Consider the following 18094-nt stretch of genomic DNA (forward strand, 5'->3'; position numbering starts at 1 on the left):
TAAAATTCTTATTTATCCAGATATTTCAAGATTACGCATCAATTTTATCTCATTCTCGCAATTAGCATGGCTTCAAACATTTTTTTTTTTTTGCTAATTCATTACAGCGGCATCTAATGACAACGTCCTGGTAAATCTGCAATAAGCCTCTCCGCATATCCACTGGCTTCTCACTTTAAGGGTGTGTTTGTTTAAAGCATTTTTGAGATGTGGCGGCGGTATGATAGGGCCCTAATCCAAAGCAAAGCTGATTTGTGTAAAGTGTGGGTATGTGTGGGGAGGGAATAGGGTGGTTTGGAGATGGGCTGTGACAAGAAACAATTGCCCCGAGTGCGAGTCTGCCTCTGCGGCGGCCCTGCTCTGTGACAAAGGTGTACTCTCCATGCTAAGTGACAAATCTGCGGAGACAAAGAGCATTAGCGGGGGCCATGCTCTGCTCCACTGACTCCGATTGTTGAGCAGTCAAAGAGAATCTAATATGGATTTTAAGAAAAGGAGAGGCAGAGATTAGAATGAAAGAGAAACAATGAACACCTTCCGCCGAGGGGGAATTAGCCGAGGGATTGGATAAGGAGCCGGTGCGCCTCGGTGTGCGCGTGTGTGTGTGTGTGTGTGTGTGTGAGTGTGTGTACGTGGTTGTTCTTTGACTTTTTTTGTGTTCCAAAAGAACAAAAGGGCTCCGTCGGTTTTGTTTATGTACAGACAAAAGCTTAACACGCTTGTGGTACATAAAAGAAGAGCCGTAACGTGTTTCAAGTGTCTTCCAGTCAGACTTTAAAAAATTGCAAAAACTTGCTTCAATGTTGACTCTAAATTGACAGTGCAAATGTGTTTCTTTAGCTCGGGGATTCTCAAATGGTTTGTAGTCGCTGTTTTCAGTAAATTGTTTTATACTTATGTCCTGGATCCGTTTTCATATGAATGTTTACTATAATTATAACTTCATGACTGAGTTAAAACTGAAGACCGAACCTGAATTCCAAATTGAAGTTCCAATGCCAATGAAAGCACATTTTTAAAACCACACGATTTGTTTTGTTTTTTCACACTAAGAAAGTCTATTAGCTTTTAAGCCATTTTTAGACCGCCAACCCTGAATTTCAAGACGGCAAAGATCAAAACCACTCACCAATGGTTTGTTTTCATAAAGCAAATGCCAACGTCCACTGATTGCAAATGTAATGTTTACAACACTTCTGAGCCAATACTAACAGTAGTTCAATAGACCAATTGTCTCAATCTGTCAAATAAGAAAGTAAAAATAATCATAATAATAATGAAATTGCCCGTATTTAAACATATGAGGTTGCTGCTCGACAGTGGCGGAATGTCAAGTCAAGTACAACTTTATTATCAAAATGTTTTTTTAACGGATTAGGATTTTGAAAATCTGCAATCATGGTGAATAGTGACAACCATAGATGAATATTATTGTTCGAGACTGTTGTCGAATTTATGTGAAGAGATATGGTGAAACTGACAAGCTGCAATTTTTGTTCAGATTTTCAGCAAAAATGAAAAGAATTTGGTTTGGAAGAAAAAAATAAGTTGATTGTCTTTAGTCGCCACAAAATGTGGGCTGAAGTGCGCCGTACCAGGCCCCCAGGCCTTGAATTCAACATCTGTGTTCGCATGTTTTCAAAGTCTGTTTTTGAACAAAATGGTTTTGTTTCCTTTGTTCCTAACGAATATGTTGCTTGCATGACTTGTGGCACGCCTAATACAAGCATTTCTTTTACGACTGGAATGCGCCCTTCCTTCGCCACGTCCCCCCCCCCCCCCCCCCCACAACCACTCTTCGACACCCAAAGGCCTTCGAGCGCCAGTCACCTCAAATTCCTGACCCAGTCACCTCTGGGTGTACAGATTTCTATCCCCAACAGAGACAGCCCCCCCCCCCCAAGAGGGGGCTGGGCAAGCTGACTGTCAGTGGCCGGCTTAGCGCTGGCATCGGAGCACGTCACAAGACCTCATTCATTGCCACTCGGCAGAACAATCGCCTCTGTCTCCCAATGGCTGCGCCTGCGTCTGACTTCTCTGTGGTGCTCGAGCAGATGCACACAGGGAGGTAATGTCAAAGAAAGTAGCACATAACTAGAATTTTGCACAGCTATTGGTTTGGAAGAAACATATGCTGCCATCCAAGCAATGTCTTATTCATGGACATCCCTGTTTATTTCAGCAAGAAAATGCCAAACCACATCCTGCACATTACAACAGTGTGGCTTCGTAGTAAAAAGAGTGAGGGTACCAGACTGGCGTGCCTGCAGTCCAGACCCGTCTCCCATTGCAAATGTTTGGCGCATAATGAAGCGTAAAATACAGAGACTGTTGAACAGCTAAAGCCGTACATCATGCAAGAATGGCAAAGAATTCCACCTATAATCAAACGCCTCAACAATTAGTATCCTCAGTTCCCAAACATTTATTGAATGTTATGGAAGGAAAAGTTGATGGGAGACAGTTAAACATGACCGTGTCCCAGCTTTTTTGGAGCGTGTCACAGCCATAAAATTCAAAGTTAATGATTTTTATTTTTTCTAAAAACAAAGTTTGTAGTGCATTCAATTGAACATAGGTTGAACATGGTTTTCAAATCATTATTTATGTTCAACACTATATCCCAACTTTATTGGAATTGGGTTTCAAAGTAGCTAAAGCACGAACGCATGTGTGCAATGACTTTCCACCACAAACTAGGAACCGATCAAATTTATGCATTGAGGGCTGTATTATACTTCTACGCAGTGCTCAAGCACAAACACACACACACACTTTTCCACTGCCACAACCAAAAACCTGGTACCGATTTTGAATATCTGGAGAAGCATGCATCAGTGGTGCTCGAACATCAATAGGCGCCCCAAAACCTGTTTTCTACGCAGCACTCAAGCATCCAATGGCACATGTACATTCCAAACAACTCATTCATCTGTTTGGCTTCTTTCGCCTCAACCGTCACCACCAATGCACGCACCAGCCAAGCGGGTCAAGCTTGTGGATAAACATGGGGATTTGCCGGCTGCGATATTTTACGGGCGACACGGGCTCGTCTCCATCGCGGGCAGCCATCTTAAGACGCGCAGAGGCAAAATAAATAACAGACAGGGTGACAATAACTCCTCTGCTGCTATCGTCCGTTTGGCGCCTGATGGGACAAAGTCAGCAGTCAGAATGCAACACTGGGCACCAGAAGTCAACGTAGGAGGCGAAACCAACCACGGGGTAACAGAGATGACCGATAGTGGAGTGGACACACACACACACACACAAACATACACAAAACACGGCACTACGACAGAAACTACCGACCTCCTTATATTCGCACCACTGCTGTGGGATGGATACTTTCACGGGTTTGTCGGTGTTTTAAGATCGAATGCCGTTTGTGCACAAGCTTGGAGCGCGCATGATGTGTATAAATGGAAGAGAAACAGAGTGTTTATGAGACAAATCAGACTGTGCGTGCGCGCGCTCGGATGCGTGTGCGTGTGTGTCGCAGTGTCTGGTGACATCTGCCGCTGTGTTGGCCAGGAGTCTGAGCGCAGCGGGATGCAGGAGCCTCAGACTAAGAAGATGAAAGCCGAGGTCACAACCTGGACCGGTGGGACGGGGAGGTGCACTCGAAAAGCAAAACACACACATACACACACACACAAACACAAACAAAAAAGAAAAGCAACAAGGTAAGGAACATCACACAACCAACACACTCACAGCGTGCTGTTGGCTTACGGCGAGACAAGGACGTGAGACCACACGTACGGACGTGCACATACACACAGAATGCTTTACAAGCGTAAAGCAGACAAAACAAAGAGAGACAAAATAGAAGGGAGGGGAGGCACAAGACAGAAAACTTTTTTTTTCTAAAGCAGAAGCAAAGCCCTTCATTGTCAAGGGCAAGCTGGTTTAATTCGCTTAATTTGCAAATTGACCAACATAAAAGTATATACACAATTTTTTTTTAATGGCAACCTTAAAACTTGACGTGATCTGTTTTTCAGTGAAAGAGTCGACACTTCGCAGCATGTTTTAAAAAATAATAATAATAATGTTGGCCTAGAGTACAAGTGTCAAACTCAAGGCCCAGGGGCCAAATCTGGCCCGCCAGGTCCTTTTATGTGGCCCGCGAAAGCAAATCATGTGTGTCTACTTGCTAAAATCTGTACCGAAATGTCAAATTGTCATATGTAATAAATCACGTTGAGATTGTTGCAATAAGTTTGTTATCCTGTTTACACTCACTTGAACAATAATTTAACAAACTATTAGAATTCATTTGACTGTTTTCAAAACTAGTAATCTATTAATTTGTTGTGTACAAGTAATAATTTTGTGGTTTCACTGTCATAATGGCCCTCCGAGGGAAGATGTAACTCCAAATTAGCCCGCGACTAAAATGAGTTCGACACCCCTGGCTTAGAGGTTTATCTGCCAGATTTATAGTTGCTGACAAACTTCTACTCTTACACATCAGCCCATTTTTCAGCAAAATAGCTGAACTGAGCGGAGTGAATATTTACTCCCACAAGTCGTCTTACAATGTTCGTCCCAAAATTTCCTACTTGCGTGCCCAAAATTTCAGGTTAGGTACCACTGTGCTACAAGTATGGAGACATGTAAACACATGATTTAATACTACACGATGCAAGTCCCAGATCTGGAGACATTAGTAGAGCTGCCTCTTTTGTATGATGCACTTGAATAAATGTACATATATGACTTATCTACATCCACCTACAGTATTTGTTCTGTTTTATATTATGTATCCTGTTTGTCAATGCCTGGACCTCAAATCGGTAAGTCAAACTGATTGATGGAGTCATTTTCCATTTTTTTTATTTTTCTTGATGCAATCTCTTCGCAGGCCTCGATAGGTGCTGCTGCTTTGGTTAGCAGTCGAGTTAAAAACAGGCTCATTTAAGACTTTAAAAGTATGTGTGTGTCTATGAACTTGACCACAATGTTTTCAGTGTTTTTTGTTTTTTTCTGTGTTGACAACAATGCCGGACTAACTAAGACAAATACAGCAACGCAGGAACAACATTTGTGCCGACGCACGCACACCTCGTGGTGGCCCAGCCAGTCAGGAGACCGGCCATGTGACGGAGGTGGTGCGGTGTGGATTAGGGGTGCGCTAAGCCTATTAGGGCGACAGGAGGGACCACCCGGCCTCTACAGCCACCATCTACTACAACCCATGTAGACAGCACCCCCCCCTCTTCCACACACACACACACACACACACACACACACACACACACACACACACACACACACACACACACACACACACACACACACTGATGGCCAATAAGAGTCTGGACAACATGCAGACTTTTGAATGATTGTGTGACAAAATTTCACGAGTGCAAGTGTGTGTGTGTGTGTGTGTGTGTGTGTGTGTGTGTGTGTCGTTGCAAGGGAAGGGGCACAGGGGGGCCAGGTCCGCCAAGAGGGGGGTAATCAGGAGCATCTGTTGCCTCTCCTCAGGGTGATTAATTAAATTAAGAGACACACACACACACGCAATTATTGATATGCTTTGAACTCCAGCACATGCATTATTTAAAATGAGCACACATGAGCAGGGGGAAAAAAACAAAAACAAACAAACAAACAAACAAATAAATAAACTAGGCCATTTGAGCCCCCCAAACTACTTAAGAAATGGGCAAAATACGCGAAAGGTGAAAACTTTGGAGACGGTGTGCGCACGAGGCACTCGAGTGCAAATTAATCCCGATTTGTCGGGCGCAGCGCAAAAAGGAGGAAACTTTTGGGATTTCATACTTCATACCAGCTTTTGTCACCTTTGCGTGAATAGCGGAGGGCTGAAATAATTGTGTTTTCCACTCCCAGAGGTCCGCTCGGCGCTCACAAACCACTGGCCTACGTAATGTGCTTCCCCTGGCACGAAGGAGAGGAGATACAATGCAGTGTGTGTGTGTGTGTGTGTGTGTGTGTGTGTGTGTGTGTGTGTGTGTGTTACCAAGTGGGCACTAACAGTGTTGACTGTGTGATTTGAAAATGGCTTAAATGAAGTCGGAAGCAAGACGCGATGTGGACGGCAAAGAGAGATGGAGTGTAGCAGCAGACAGAAAATGGCGGTCGTCGTGTGTTTATTGGTTCAATTCCGCCAGGAAACAGTACGAGCAATACATACATTGGCACAAAATTCTGTCAATGAGACAGAATTCAATTCAAATAAAGAACTGTAAGACAGTGGTCCCAAGTCACCACACGACTCGGAACAGAAATGTAGTGCTTTGGCGCCATTTGGGTGTGGCATCTTGGTGCCAACGAACTACTGTATGTTGAAATGAGGGGAGTAGCTTCCATTCCACAGAAAAGTAGTGCTTTGGTGTCATCTTTTGGCATTTAGAACTTTCCCGGCATCCAGGGACACTGAGACAATGGCAGCACATTTTTACATATTAAAAATAAGACTCCAAGGAGAGAACAATCTTTTCTATTCACATACAGCAGACTCCAACAAAGAGCAATCAAAACATAACAATTGCTATAACTTATTGTTATTTTGAAAGACCTTTGAGCAGCAGTTTTAAAGGACTTATGTGTAACTAACTATTGGGCATTTTATTTTGCGATATCAATCTTTTTCAGACTTCTCCGCTATCTGAGGACAGCATTTCGACAGCAATAAATGATGCATTTTATTTGTATGTTTGTGTCTCAGGGGTCAATTCTTGTGCTTCAAAAAGGTTTGTATGACTCAGGGGTGAGGAGGAGAGTGTGTCTCACTTGTAAAAGACACGACTTCAATATATGCTTCGCAAATCCCCATCCACAAAGTGAAGTTAGATTGCAATCGCTCTTTTTTTTTCCCTTGGTTGATATGCAGATGCTTGAGCATGTCCATCAGCACAATGCCTTAAAATAGAGCCGTCCAATCTTTGTGGACTCGCAATTTGCCCACCTTTTTGATAATCTGCACCTATTTGAAAAGGGGTGAAAGGCAAGGGTAGCGTGCAATTTAGAGATACTGCCGCGCCGCCACTTATACGGGCCGCCACCTTTCCGACTTGTCGTCCTACAGCTCGCCCTCACTTGATTATGCGACTGGCCTCGGCAGAGGAACAAATAGGCAAAGGGGTGGAAGAAAAAAAAAGGCGGCGTTTGACACTGCCGTTTTCAATGACAAAATACAATCTTAGCGGCGCCGATAATTCAACGGGAAGGGATTAGCCTCACGCGAGGTTGGGCCACCCCCACCGCCAGATTAAGACGAAGCCAGAGCGTGGGGATCTTAAATTTCATCATCTCCGGCGTTGGGGCACAATGGTGTAATTCTTCGTTTTTCTCCTCTGTCGCCTGATGAGGGGTTGAGGGGAGCTCACCTCTCCTTGCACCATATTCTCTCACATGTACCTGGCTTCAAATGGCATCACATACATAGATGTGTGAAGACAGTTGATTTGAAATTATTCTAGCACACGTAATAAAAATAATAATAAAATACACAGCCCATACGTGTATCTCAAGGTTTTAACAAAGCGAGTGGACCAACAAACTGCTCAGTGATGAGAACAGCTCATGAAAGCAGGCCACATTTTAGACGAATTATATGGGGAGACTACACCCTGGTGGTCAAATTGTAAAGAGCATTCACTTCTGAACTCGAAACAGGCCTTATGTGAATAGAAAAGGGTCAAAAGCAATAATTTCGCTATAGCGGACAGAGATTACTTTGATAAGTTAGACCTGTATTTACAACTTGTTTTGTTCCAAATCAGTTTTAGTTATTTTTAAATCATTATTTTGAAATGTATTGGGCTTCTCACTTTTGCATCAGACAGAAGAAAAAGAGTATTTTTTTAATTAAGAGGCTTCCGGACTTTGATCTTTGCATGTTTTAAAATGTGTATTTCTATCTCCACGTACACATACATACATACAAACCCTGGACTGGTTAGCAGCCAATCACAGGGAGCATTGACATACACACCTATGAACACTCTCGACCAGTGGTTCTTAACCTTGTAAAAGGTACCGAACCCTTCATTAGTGAAAAATAAAAATATCAAATAAAACGCATTTATTAAAAACTGAAAAAAGTAAATACATTTAGTATGAAGTATACGTTTTTTAATTGTGCACAAAATGAACCAGCCAGTGATGGCCAAGCGGGCGTGTCATAACTAATTTGACATGTTGAGTCGGGTGTGTCTTAACCTACATGGCAGAGGCTCTGTCGAACCCCTGAGCCTGATTCACCGAACCCAGGTTAAGAGCCACTGCTCTAGACTCTTCCAGAAGCAAATTGTTTGCTTGTTTTTGGAATGACGCAGGACGCGGGGGGTTGTTTCAGACGCCACTGCTCGGCCGATATAGTGAATAATTCTTCAAAAAAGAGGCTCAGTACAACTACCAGTCGAGGTTTACTGTCTACTTCAGAATTTAAAAAAAAGAAAAAAGAATTCCATGTTGTGTGTTCAACCTAAAGTGCGTAACTTTGCCTGACGAAGGTCCACAAGCTTCCAGCTAACACACAATGCAAAAGCCCATTGGGTTGCCTCAATTAACTAGCAAATTAAAGTCATTGGTCAAGTCACCACAGTAGTAAATAATCCTAACGAAACATCTTTGGCAGAAGTAACATAAATGCTTCACACACTTCAATAAGTATTTCAAAAAAAGCAACTAGTGTGATAAAATGTGTCCGTCGGGCCGCATTCCATCACAGTGAAGGTACGCGACTAATTTCTGTACTGTCGTGAAAGTGGTCATTAGTCCGGTATGCAGAGACCAGCCCAGAAGAAGTCGCACCGCCTCTCTTTGCTCTCATCCTCTTACCCGTCTCCCACGCTCTGACCGAAGAACGGCGGCTGACCTGCTTGTCATGTCTGCCTTCTATCAAACGGGAGAAGCCCACCCCCCCTTTCCCCCCCAAGCACTTTCTTATGTTGTCTGTTTGATGTGCACAAAGAAAGTGACGGGGGGGTCAAAGCGCCAGCTCACCTGGCATTCTTCATCTGCCGCTGACATTCTTGGGAACATGTCTTGAGTGAGGGCTATCATAGAATTCAGTCACAAAAGTATAGAAAATGAAAGCAGCAATCACTCGTATCGTCTTTGGATCAGTCACATTTGCAAGGAGCAATGATGCCAATGCCATATGTGAGTTTATAACTTAAATATGATGTTTACATTGTAAGGCGTATCTATTATTCACGATTGGTCAATTTCGTAGTGTTATTATATTTTGTTCTACATTTGTAGTACAGTAGTATAACACTTTTTGAAATGAATGCGCTTTAAATGTAAAAAACCCGGACCACGAACCTGCGACTGGCTGGCAACCAGTTCGGGGTGTACCCCGCTCTACTGGCCGAAGATGGCTGGGATAGGTTCCAGCATGCTCTGCGACCCTTATGAGGATAAGCGGATCAGAAAATGGATCGATGGATGGATGGTCCATAAATAGCATGTATTTGTCTCAACTGGTCCGTGACACAAAAAAGGCTGGGGACCACTCCTTGTGAGGAGAAGACGCTCAGATCATGAACAAATGTATTTAACAAGACACTCCGTTCATTGTGTGCCAAAGCAATTGAAATCTTGCATCAGCAATTGACGTGTAATAGCACTTTGTGACCACACGATGGGGGTATCTGCATGTCTGATGGGAAAAAAGTTTTCAAACATGTATGATTTAAGAATAAGCTTGGTTAACGTGGAAAAAAAAGACAGTGTCAACTCAGCTAATAAAAACATGAAAAATGACTCACATTCTCAATGACAAACGTCCATTCTTTGTCCTCAAACTCCTCAGCATGAGGGTCCTGCAATGGTACAGAGGACTATTAGATTATCATTAATTACCAAGAAAATGAATTTTCCGCAAAATAATACAATTAAAATGCAGTTGTGGCTTGTTTTTCAAATTAGCAACGTGTGTTCAGCTTCTCACAATACAACTGTATGTGAATTTATATCTGTCAACACAAAAAGTTCATTGTATTCGTCCAGGGTGTAACCCACCTCCTACTCCGTGCGGCTCCTCTCAAAAGCACGTTGAATACATGTTCAAGTCCCATCAAGTGCACAAATCATAGAAATGTTTCAATTAAACCCATAATTATGAATGCCTAATTTATTGATTTATCTAAAGCGAGCACAAAGGCTTGTTTATCAGCCCCTTGTCTTGCTCAAACTCAACTAGGATAGAGTCCGCCACTCTAACGAATACGACCACTACACAAAATGGATGGAAGCATGGGCATGTACAGTAAACACTTAAGTGGATTCTTTTCTGACTGTGGTCTGTAAACAATCAACAATCAAATTGCTTACTGTCAACTACAAGGGTGGACAACACACACACGCACGCCAAGTTGCCGCACCCACAGACTGTAAAAGCCTTTCCACTTGACCGTATTGTCCTCATATCTTAGGTGGAGGACAGTGCCGAATTACTCACAAACAAGTTAGGCAAGCAGTAAGGGTAATGTATTACGTTTGAGACACAAAAATACAAAAACAATAAAATACAATGTTTAAAAAGTACCTTAAAGAGAGTGACTGTGATTTCAATGTTCTCCGGTACGGGCCACACCACAACCCCTCGGTAGGGGTTTTTGATGCCAGGCTGCCAGCTGTGAGACTGCAAGTCAAGAGAAATAACAGTCAGCATTGATTTATCATCATTGAGGGGAAAACGTGACATGTCCTATTTGCAATGTTGGAACGCCCTCTAGCGGACAGAAGCAATAACCCAAAGCGGTTCAGATTGAAACGTGCAATACTGTATATAAGGTAAGTGCAAACCTTGGAGGATTTCCGTCGACTCCTGCGCGTCCAAACCACCACCAGTTTGTCTGGTTGCCTGAAACACGTTACAGGATAGAGTTTATTGGGGGGGAGGGAAATGAGACACAGTGATTACCCTATTACACAGAGATACTGCAAAATTTGATATTCTCTCACACAAGAAGTTGGAAAAATTTTCACCACCTCAATACGGAGATCCTAAAAAGATTGAAACTATCATACATAAGCAACAAATTTAAAACTTATTTCACAAAATGGTGACTTTTTCACTTTAAAATTCCGCAAAATTCCAATTTTTCAACATACGGTATTTCCCACAAAATTCAGAACTTCATACGCCGATAAAACGGAAAATTTTAATCCCTTTCCCCAAAGAGATCCCCAAAAATTCCAAAATTTCACACAGCATAAAGTTCCAACCCACCCCCTTTTTTTTAAGCAGTCGTCTTTAAAGGGCTATTAAGACAACAGTAAGAATTACATTTATTTGGATACATGTTCATTTGGAAATAAGATTATTTGAGTGGGTGGGGGGTATTAATGCTTAATTTGTAGTTGTTGAAAAAGCAAAAAGTACAAATGTGGGATACTGAATAAAATGCCGGAAAACGTTGACATTAGTATAAGCCACAAATACACACACGAAGAGGAAATTTTGAAACACACACAAATACACAAGCACATCACTGCTTGCATTAATAAATGAAGAGAGGCTGTCTTTGTCTTGTTGCTCCGCAGTAAAGTAACAGACTTGCTGATACATGCAGAAATTGTGAAACATTTAATACTTGTTCCATATTGATTCGGCATTACAAGAAAACATGTATAGTCATATTAGGGTTCAGTGGGGTGCATGAGGATGTTGTGGCAGCCCAGACCTTCCTGTGAGGTGGGTGGAAGGAAGTACTTCACTCGCAAACAAGTTCATTGGAGGTCGGCGACAGAGTGACAAAACACTGATGAGTCACTACGTCAATGACGGCCATTTTGAAAACATCAGAAATGTGAATGATGGTCTCAAAAGTGGTTACAATCAATTAATATATTTAGACCTCTGAATCCCCCCCCCCACCCAACAAAAAATAAAAATATGGCAAATACATAACATTAGGAATACAGAGAGGCTGCACCATCTCGGCTGGGATGTCATAGTGGGTGCATGGCTTTAAGAAAATATATTTACTTGAATATTTTTATTCCCACATCATGACTCTTTGATGTATTCCCATTTATTTTAGCACGAGCGGTCACTCTACATCCTGGCAAAAACCTTTATGAGACAAGGGGAGCGTTTGTGTGAACAACATGACAAGGTGGGAACTGGCATGACGGATGTACAGGTCTCCCCTGCGCGGAGCGGTGAAGGTCAGTTCACACTGACTGCAATGGCAACGGAGAATGAAATGTTTTAGGGGGACATTTGTAAGGGTACCGTTATATAGTGAGGACAAACATTTCTAGTAAGCTGTCTGGAGGACCATGCTAGGAAGAAAAAAAAATGTAGTCCATCCATCCATTTTCTAATCCGCTTATTCTCACAAGGGTCGCGGAGCATGCTGGGATCGGTCCCAGCTGTCTTCGGGCAGCAACCAGGGGATACCCTGAACCGATTGCCAGTCAATCGCAGCGCACACACAGACGAAAAACCATTTGTGCTCACAATCACACCGAGAGACGATTTATAGTGTTCCATTAACCTGCCATGCATGATTTTGGAATGTGGGAGCAGACGGGAGTACCTGGAGAAAAACCAGCACAAGCACGGGGGAAACAAGCACGGAGCCGGAATCAAACCCTGGACTTCTTTCTGCACTGTGAGACTGGAGTGCTAACCAGTCACCCACTGTGCCACCGCACGCTGTAGTATTACATTAAATATATGAGATACTGTGGATAGGGGTGTAGTGTTGGGGTTTATGAATGGGTCAGGGTGAGGAGGTTAAGAAGGCGTTCGATCTAGTGAGTGGGGTTAGGGTTTAGGAGTGGGGGCCAGGATTGGGATGAGGTAGCATTGGCGTTTAGTGGTTCGGAAAGTGTTGGATGGGCTAAGTTTAAAGTCAGGACCTCGGTAAAATTTAAGGGTTAGTGTATGGGAAGGTAAGGGTGCGGGGTGTGGGTGTGGTTCAGGGTTGGGATTAGAAATGGGTGGAGGTAAATGTTAGGGTTTACAGTTAGCGTGATGAGTTATGGCTGAAGTAGGTTAGGAATTAGTTAAGGGTTTCAATTGGCATTCATTTTAAGAGGATAGACGGTTCTAATTTAATAAACAACTAAAGTTAAAAGCTGCAGCAAAAGCAGGATTTGTTTTTTGTTTTTGTTTTTCAAGCAGCATTGATTGTGGTGAAGTGAAGTCTTCAAATTTACAAAGCGGGAACGTGTCAGGGGGAGTGACATCAGACGAGCTGGCAGGAAACGGTCAGTCTGGCAGCGGCGCGATGGCTGCCCGCCATGAGGAACGCATGCTCAACACAAGTAACGTGTCACAGCCTGACACGCGCACTCTCGCTGACACTCAAAACACTGACTCAACTCTCAGACGCTGCCGTCACTTTCAGAAGATTTGACATCCGCTGCTGTTGTTTTTTACCATGCGCATTACCTAAACTCATTATATTTAAATATGTAATAAATGGCAATAAAACTGTCTACGCCGAAGCAGTATTTTATATTTTAAAAACAAATCATGGCATGAAACTCTGAGCTCATTCGTGATTTATTCAGGATTATTTTGGTTTTCTTTTTTGAGTAGACAGTTCTGTCCATGTTTTGACTTGCCAGGATGCAGGACATGACATCATCAGATTATTTATTTCAAAAACACCCAAATAGTAAGCAGAAGGGCATTTAAGAGGAGGACACGGTGAGAAGGGAGGTAAGGTGACACCTCGTTGAAGGCACTGAGGTCATTGATTCATGCTACATGACCTGATAGATTATTGAGAACTCAAGAAGCAGAGTCATTGTGAAGGCAAGCACAAATTACATCCTAAAATTTCTCTGAACTTGACATTTCCAGAAACAAAAAACATGAATGTGACAATACAATAACGTTTTGACGACTTGGGTTTAGTTCCTGTTTCATGTGTTTGGACCATTTTAGTGCTCAAACCAAAGCACGTTGAATATGAATGCATCCTTGGCGCCATCTAATGGCAACTTTGTGCCAAGGAACTATGTTGGCGTCAGTTGTTTACATCTGTCGACAATGAAAACTTTTGGGAGGGGCAGGGTTAAACTGTAATTTCGATTTATCGAGAATGCGAATGCATTTTGTTGTGTTTTTGGGGTAGAGGCGGGTGGATTTCGGTGATGTCTAACTAATGGTTGCATCCCATCTGTGCTTTGTTAAAGCTGCTGTTTTTTTTGTTTTGTTTTGATTTTGGGATACATGACTATATATGAATAACCTACTACTGTATTTCCATCCATCCATTTTCCGGTCCACTTATCCTCAGAAGGGTCGCGGGGGGTGATTCCAGCCGTCTTCGGGTAATAGGTGGGGGACACCCTGAACCGGTTTCCAGCCAATCGCAGGGCACACAGAGAGGAACAACCATCCACACTCACACTCACACCAAGGGACAATTTAGCGGGTTCAATCAGCCTTCCAGGCATGTCTTTGGAATGTGGGAGGAAACCGGAGTACCCGGAGAAAACCCACGCAGGCCCGGGGAGAACATGCAAACTCCACACAGGGAGGCCGCAGCTGGAGCTGGAACTGAACCCAGTACCTCTGCACTGTGAGGTCAGCGCGCTAACCACTGGATCACCGGGCCGCCTACTGTATTGACATGATACAAGTAATTTTGAGAGAACAAGAGATAGGGCGAGCCAAGTTTTCCTGCTTTTGCCTGATCCGTTCAAACATGTAAATTGCCCTTGAACAAAGACAACTTTAGATTATCTTTTCCTTTCAATATCTTTGTATTGTGTTGATGGGCAATAGATCAATCAATCAATGACACGTTTACGCCACTACAATAATGAATGACGCTGCTGCAACTCCAATAAACATACTTTGAATCGAGCACACAACCACTAACACACCCATGGAGCCACAGATGAACATAAATCATGACATTATCCGTGAAACTTTCCCTTTTAGATAATGGATTAATAAAGCGAAAGCAGTCAAATAGCAGCAAAAAGCTGAGCTCACGTTGTGTGTGTGTGGCGGGAGGGGGACAAAGTGTGCCGCTGGCTGCAAAAGCTCAGCCCACCCAGCCTTCACTCTGCTCTCGGAAGACATGTACCGGTACATTCTCCTCATTCCATTCCCTGACACATCTGTCCCAGGTCCAGGCGGTGTGCTGGGGCCTGCGTCGATCCCGCCTACGACCGAGCTGCTTAACAAAGCGTGCCTGCGGGCCAAGGATCTCTGCAATCTCTCCGCACTTTTTCTGCCCATCGTACTGGAAGAGCAACATTTCTCCTGGCAGAACGGAACACTTACAGCCCCTTTTGTATTTACAGACTGTAATTCGGGATATCTCTGTACAGGTGCAAACATTCTACATGTCACAGGGGGACTTCTGAGCAATATCATCGTTATTGGTGTATGGCAACCAATGCCTTTCATGACCGATCACATAAAAGAATCACCAACAGCTCATAGTTTGTACCCTGTAGCCAAGTCGAGACCAGCATGTGCGTATTGTTGCGTCCCCTCTGCCGTTCCTGAACACTGCATGTGACAGACCAAAATAGTAATTCTTTTTTTCATGCTATAATGTAATTTAAAGTCTTTTGTTTCATTACTTGAGACATAAAAAAATATTTCGTTTGAGATTTTATAAAATTACTTGACAGCTGACCTTGAATGAAGCTAACATGCATGTTTTTGACAGAAAGAGATTTGAACCTGGAATCTCAAATGTGCAGCAGACATGCCCACCGCTCTTCCACTTAGCTACCAAGATCATGTCATGTATGTTAAACATAGCATTTTACATTACAGATAATGACCGCTTTGTTATCAGTCATCATTTCATTTATGATGATCCAGGAAGAGATCATTAAAAAAAAACAAAAAAACAGTGAAATTATTTCAAAAGACCTAGAAGTGAGACATGATCACCAAACAGTAATTCCAACATAGTTCGAGATGTCCACAGCCGATTGTCAGTGGCTTCCCTGGAGGAGATCACGCTCCTCAAACGCATCGGTCACAACAAAGGAAAAACAAAACCTTTTTACAAGCCGCAACTCCGCCGACAAGCCTGCACACCAAACTCTGTGTGTCTAATAGGGCGAGAGAAATTAACTCTGCATTCCAACACACACACGCACACATTTCAAGGAGCTTAATAGACAGCACTGTGGCCACCACGTGCACCCCCGCCACTCACCATTTCTTGGTGCATTCCACCATCAGCTCTTGGTAGGATGCCACAAACTGGAATTTGGAGGCGTGCTTCCCAACACGTTGTAGTCGCTTCCAAACCGAAGCCATGTTGGAGCTATCCCGTCCCCCGGGGCGGTGGATGTGGGGGCTGGAGGGTGGGGGCTCCTCCTTTGTTTTTTTTCTTCTTTCCCTGTTTGCACCACTTTACGTCAATGTTTACCGCGGTGAGGCGGCCACTGGACTCATAGTTAACGTCTCAGCGGAAGACACATACAAGATAAGACATCCAAGAATGGTGGCGCAGGGAGGAATCCCAATGTCAAGACTCAGGATCTCTGTGGCACAAGCGCGGTGCGACGTGCATTATCTTGCGAAGGAAAACATTCCACAATTTCTAAGCGGCATGATGAGTAATCCGCTGGCTCTTGATGCTATTGTGACATCCCAGTAGGCTCCTGTAAAACAGAGGCAAAAGTCACTCGAGTGTTGGATGAAACGGTGGAACAAAAAGATGCATTTTTTTTGTATGGTCAAATTCCCACTGAATTGGGGATAACCATACACCTGCTTGCAAATCTTTCAGTCAAACAATACTAAAACTCTTCAGTGAAAAACGCAACAGTTCTACAAATCTTTGTGCTCTTTCTTGGAATGTCTGGAGATGGCGCCCGAACACCTTGATCCACAATAGTGGAGGAGCCCCAAAAACCGCACTTTGGTTCAAACGTTAACTTTACATCGTCACGCAGAGCAGGTTATTTTTAATGGTTAAGATATGTCAATAACATATCAAAATAACACCCGCATTAGTGGACTGACCAATAGTATAGATTGGAGAAAAAATATGAAATTTACCAAATTGGGACAATTGGGGTTCCAGTGCTACGACAGCAAGAAACAACACCTCATATATTTATCTGCCGAGGTTCAATCTATAATGATGACTTGGAAGTTTTTTTCATTCAATTATTTACGGCTTTATGACAGTAGTTAATGGAACGTTCCAATTTACGTCAACATTCTGGTTACGCGCAGTAGAAAGAACAATATTGGGAAAAATGTGATATGCGCTATGTGAGTTGAATATTGTGATGCGATTCCACATAAAATTTATTAAACATCATTGTGATACGCACATCGCACGTGCCATTATAGCGATGAGGATATTTTGTCGATATATTGTGCAGCCGTAATGGAAAGGATCTAAACCGTCCCAAACCAGCACCTACAGCATATTAATGAAGAGAGTCGTTGACGAAACAGGTTGTTAATAATTAAGAATGTTGTACAATTAAACGGTTACGTCAGCCTGTGAAACAAATAAAACGGGATGTTCAAGTCTGGCACGCTTAAAAGCCACCCTGCAGTTATAATACTAAGATTACAAAAACAACCGAATACGTTTTGTAAAAAGGGATATTTTTCGGGGCACCGATGCTGTTGAATCCAGAGTAGTCGGTTTGGCATTGGATTTTTTAAAAATATGCTGTTGAATCCAGTGAATAGTCGGTGCCGCGGTCCGTTCACCGCTAACTCGACGAGCTAACGTGACTTTCGGAACCACAGAGCCCGGATGACACTCACCTTGTCGTGATAACCGACGCCTTGACTGTCTGGTAACTGTAACGGGAAGTCCCAGTGAACTGTCTGGGAAGAATCATCAGCGTAATGGTCGTCTTCGTTCGTAGCATCAATGCCCCTACAACTACTACTAGCCAGCTCGCCTGTTAGCTTGTAGCATCATAACAGAGCGCGAATGGAAACCGTTGCTCGGCCGCCTTTGACACATTAGCTCAGACGAGCTCCGGCGAAGTCACAAGGACTCGTAGCCTGCATTCGTAAGAACTTGTGTCCCTTGAGGTAGGTAATTTAATTTTAGTTAAACCCCCATGAAAACACGGCAAAGTAAAGTGGGGATAGTTGGAAGTACTTTGACCGCCCGAAAAGTTAGCT

The 18094-nt window shown here is 43.2% G+C and overlaps 1 protein-coding gene across 4 annotated transcripts in view; it reads right to left on the minus strand.

Moving 5' to 3' along the window:
* The window catches only part of ehbp1 (EH domain binding protein 1), a 105383-nt gene extending 87289 nt beyond the window's left edge, over positions 1 to 18094 (minus strand). For 2 of the 4 annotated variants that reach the window (XM_086121884.1, XM_086121885.1), the window contains exons 1-5: positions 17726 to 18093; positions 16146 to 16596; positions 10795 to 10852; positions 10535 to 10630; positions 9756 to 9809 (exon numbers count right to left, since the gene is read on the minus strand). In XM_086121884.1, the coding sequence (XP_085978010.1) occupies positions 9756 to 9809; positions 10535 to 10630; positions 10795 to 10852; positions 16146 to 16249 (312 nt within the window). In that variant the 5' untranslated portion in view covers positions 16250 to 16596; positions 17726 to 18093. Of the gene's footprint in view, positions 1 to 9755; positions 9810 to 10534; positions 10631 to 10794; positions 10853 to 16145; positions 16597 to 17725 lie in introns of all 4 variants that reach the window. The other 2 variants (XM_086121883.1, XM_086121887.1) reach the window with 2 other exon arrangements.

The sequence above is a fragment of the Hippocampus guttulatus genome, chromosome 10, assembly GCF_054856545.1.
Source record: "Hippocampus guttulatus isolate MCC_2025c chromosome 10, RoL_Hgut_1.0, whole genome shotgun sequence".
NCBI classification, from domain to species: domain Eukaryota; kingdom Metazoa; phylum Chordata; class Actinopteri; order Syngnathiformes; family Syngnathidae; genus Hippocampus; species Hippocampus guttulatus.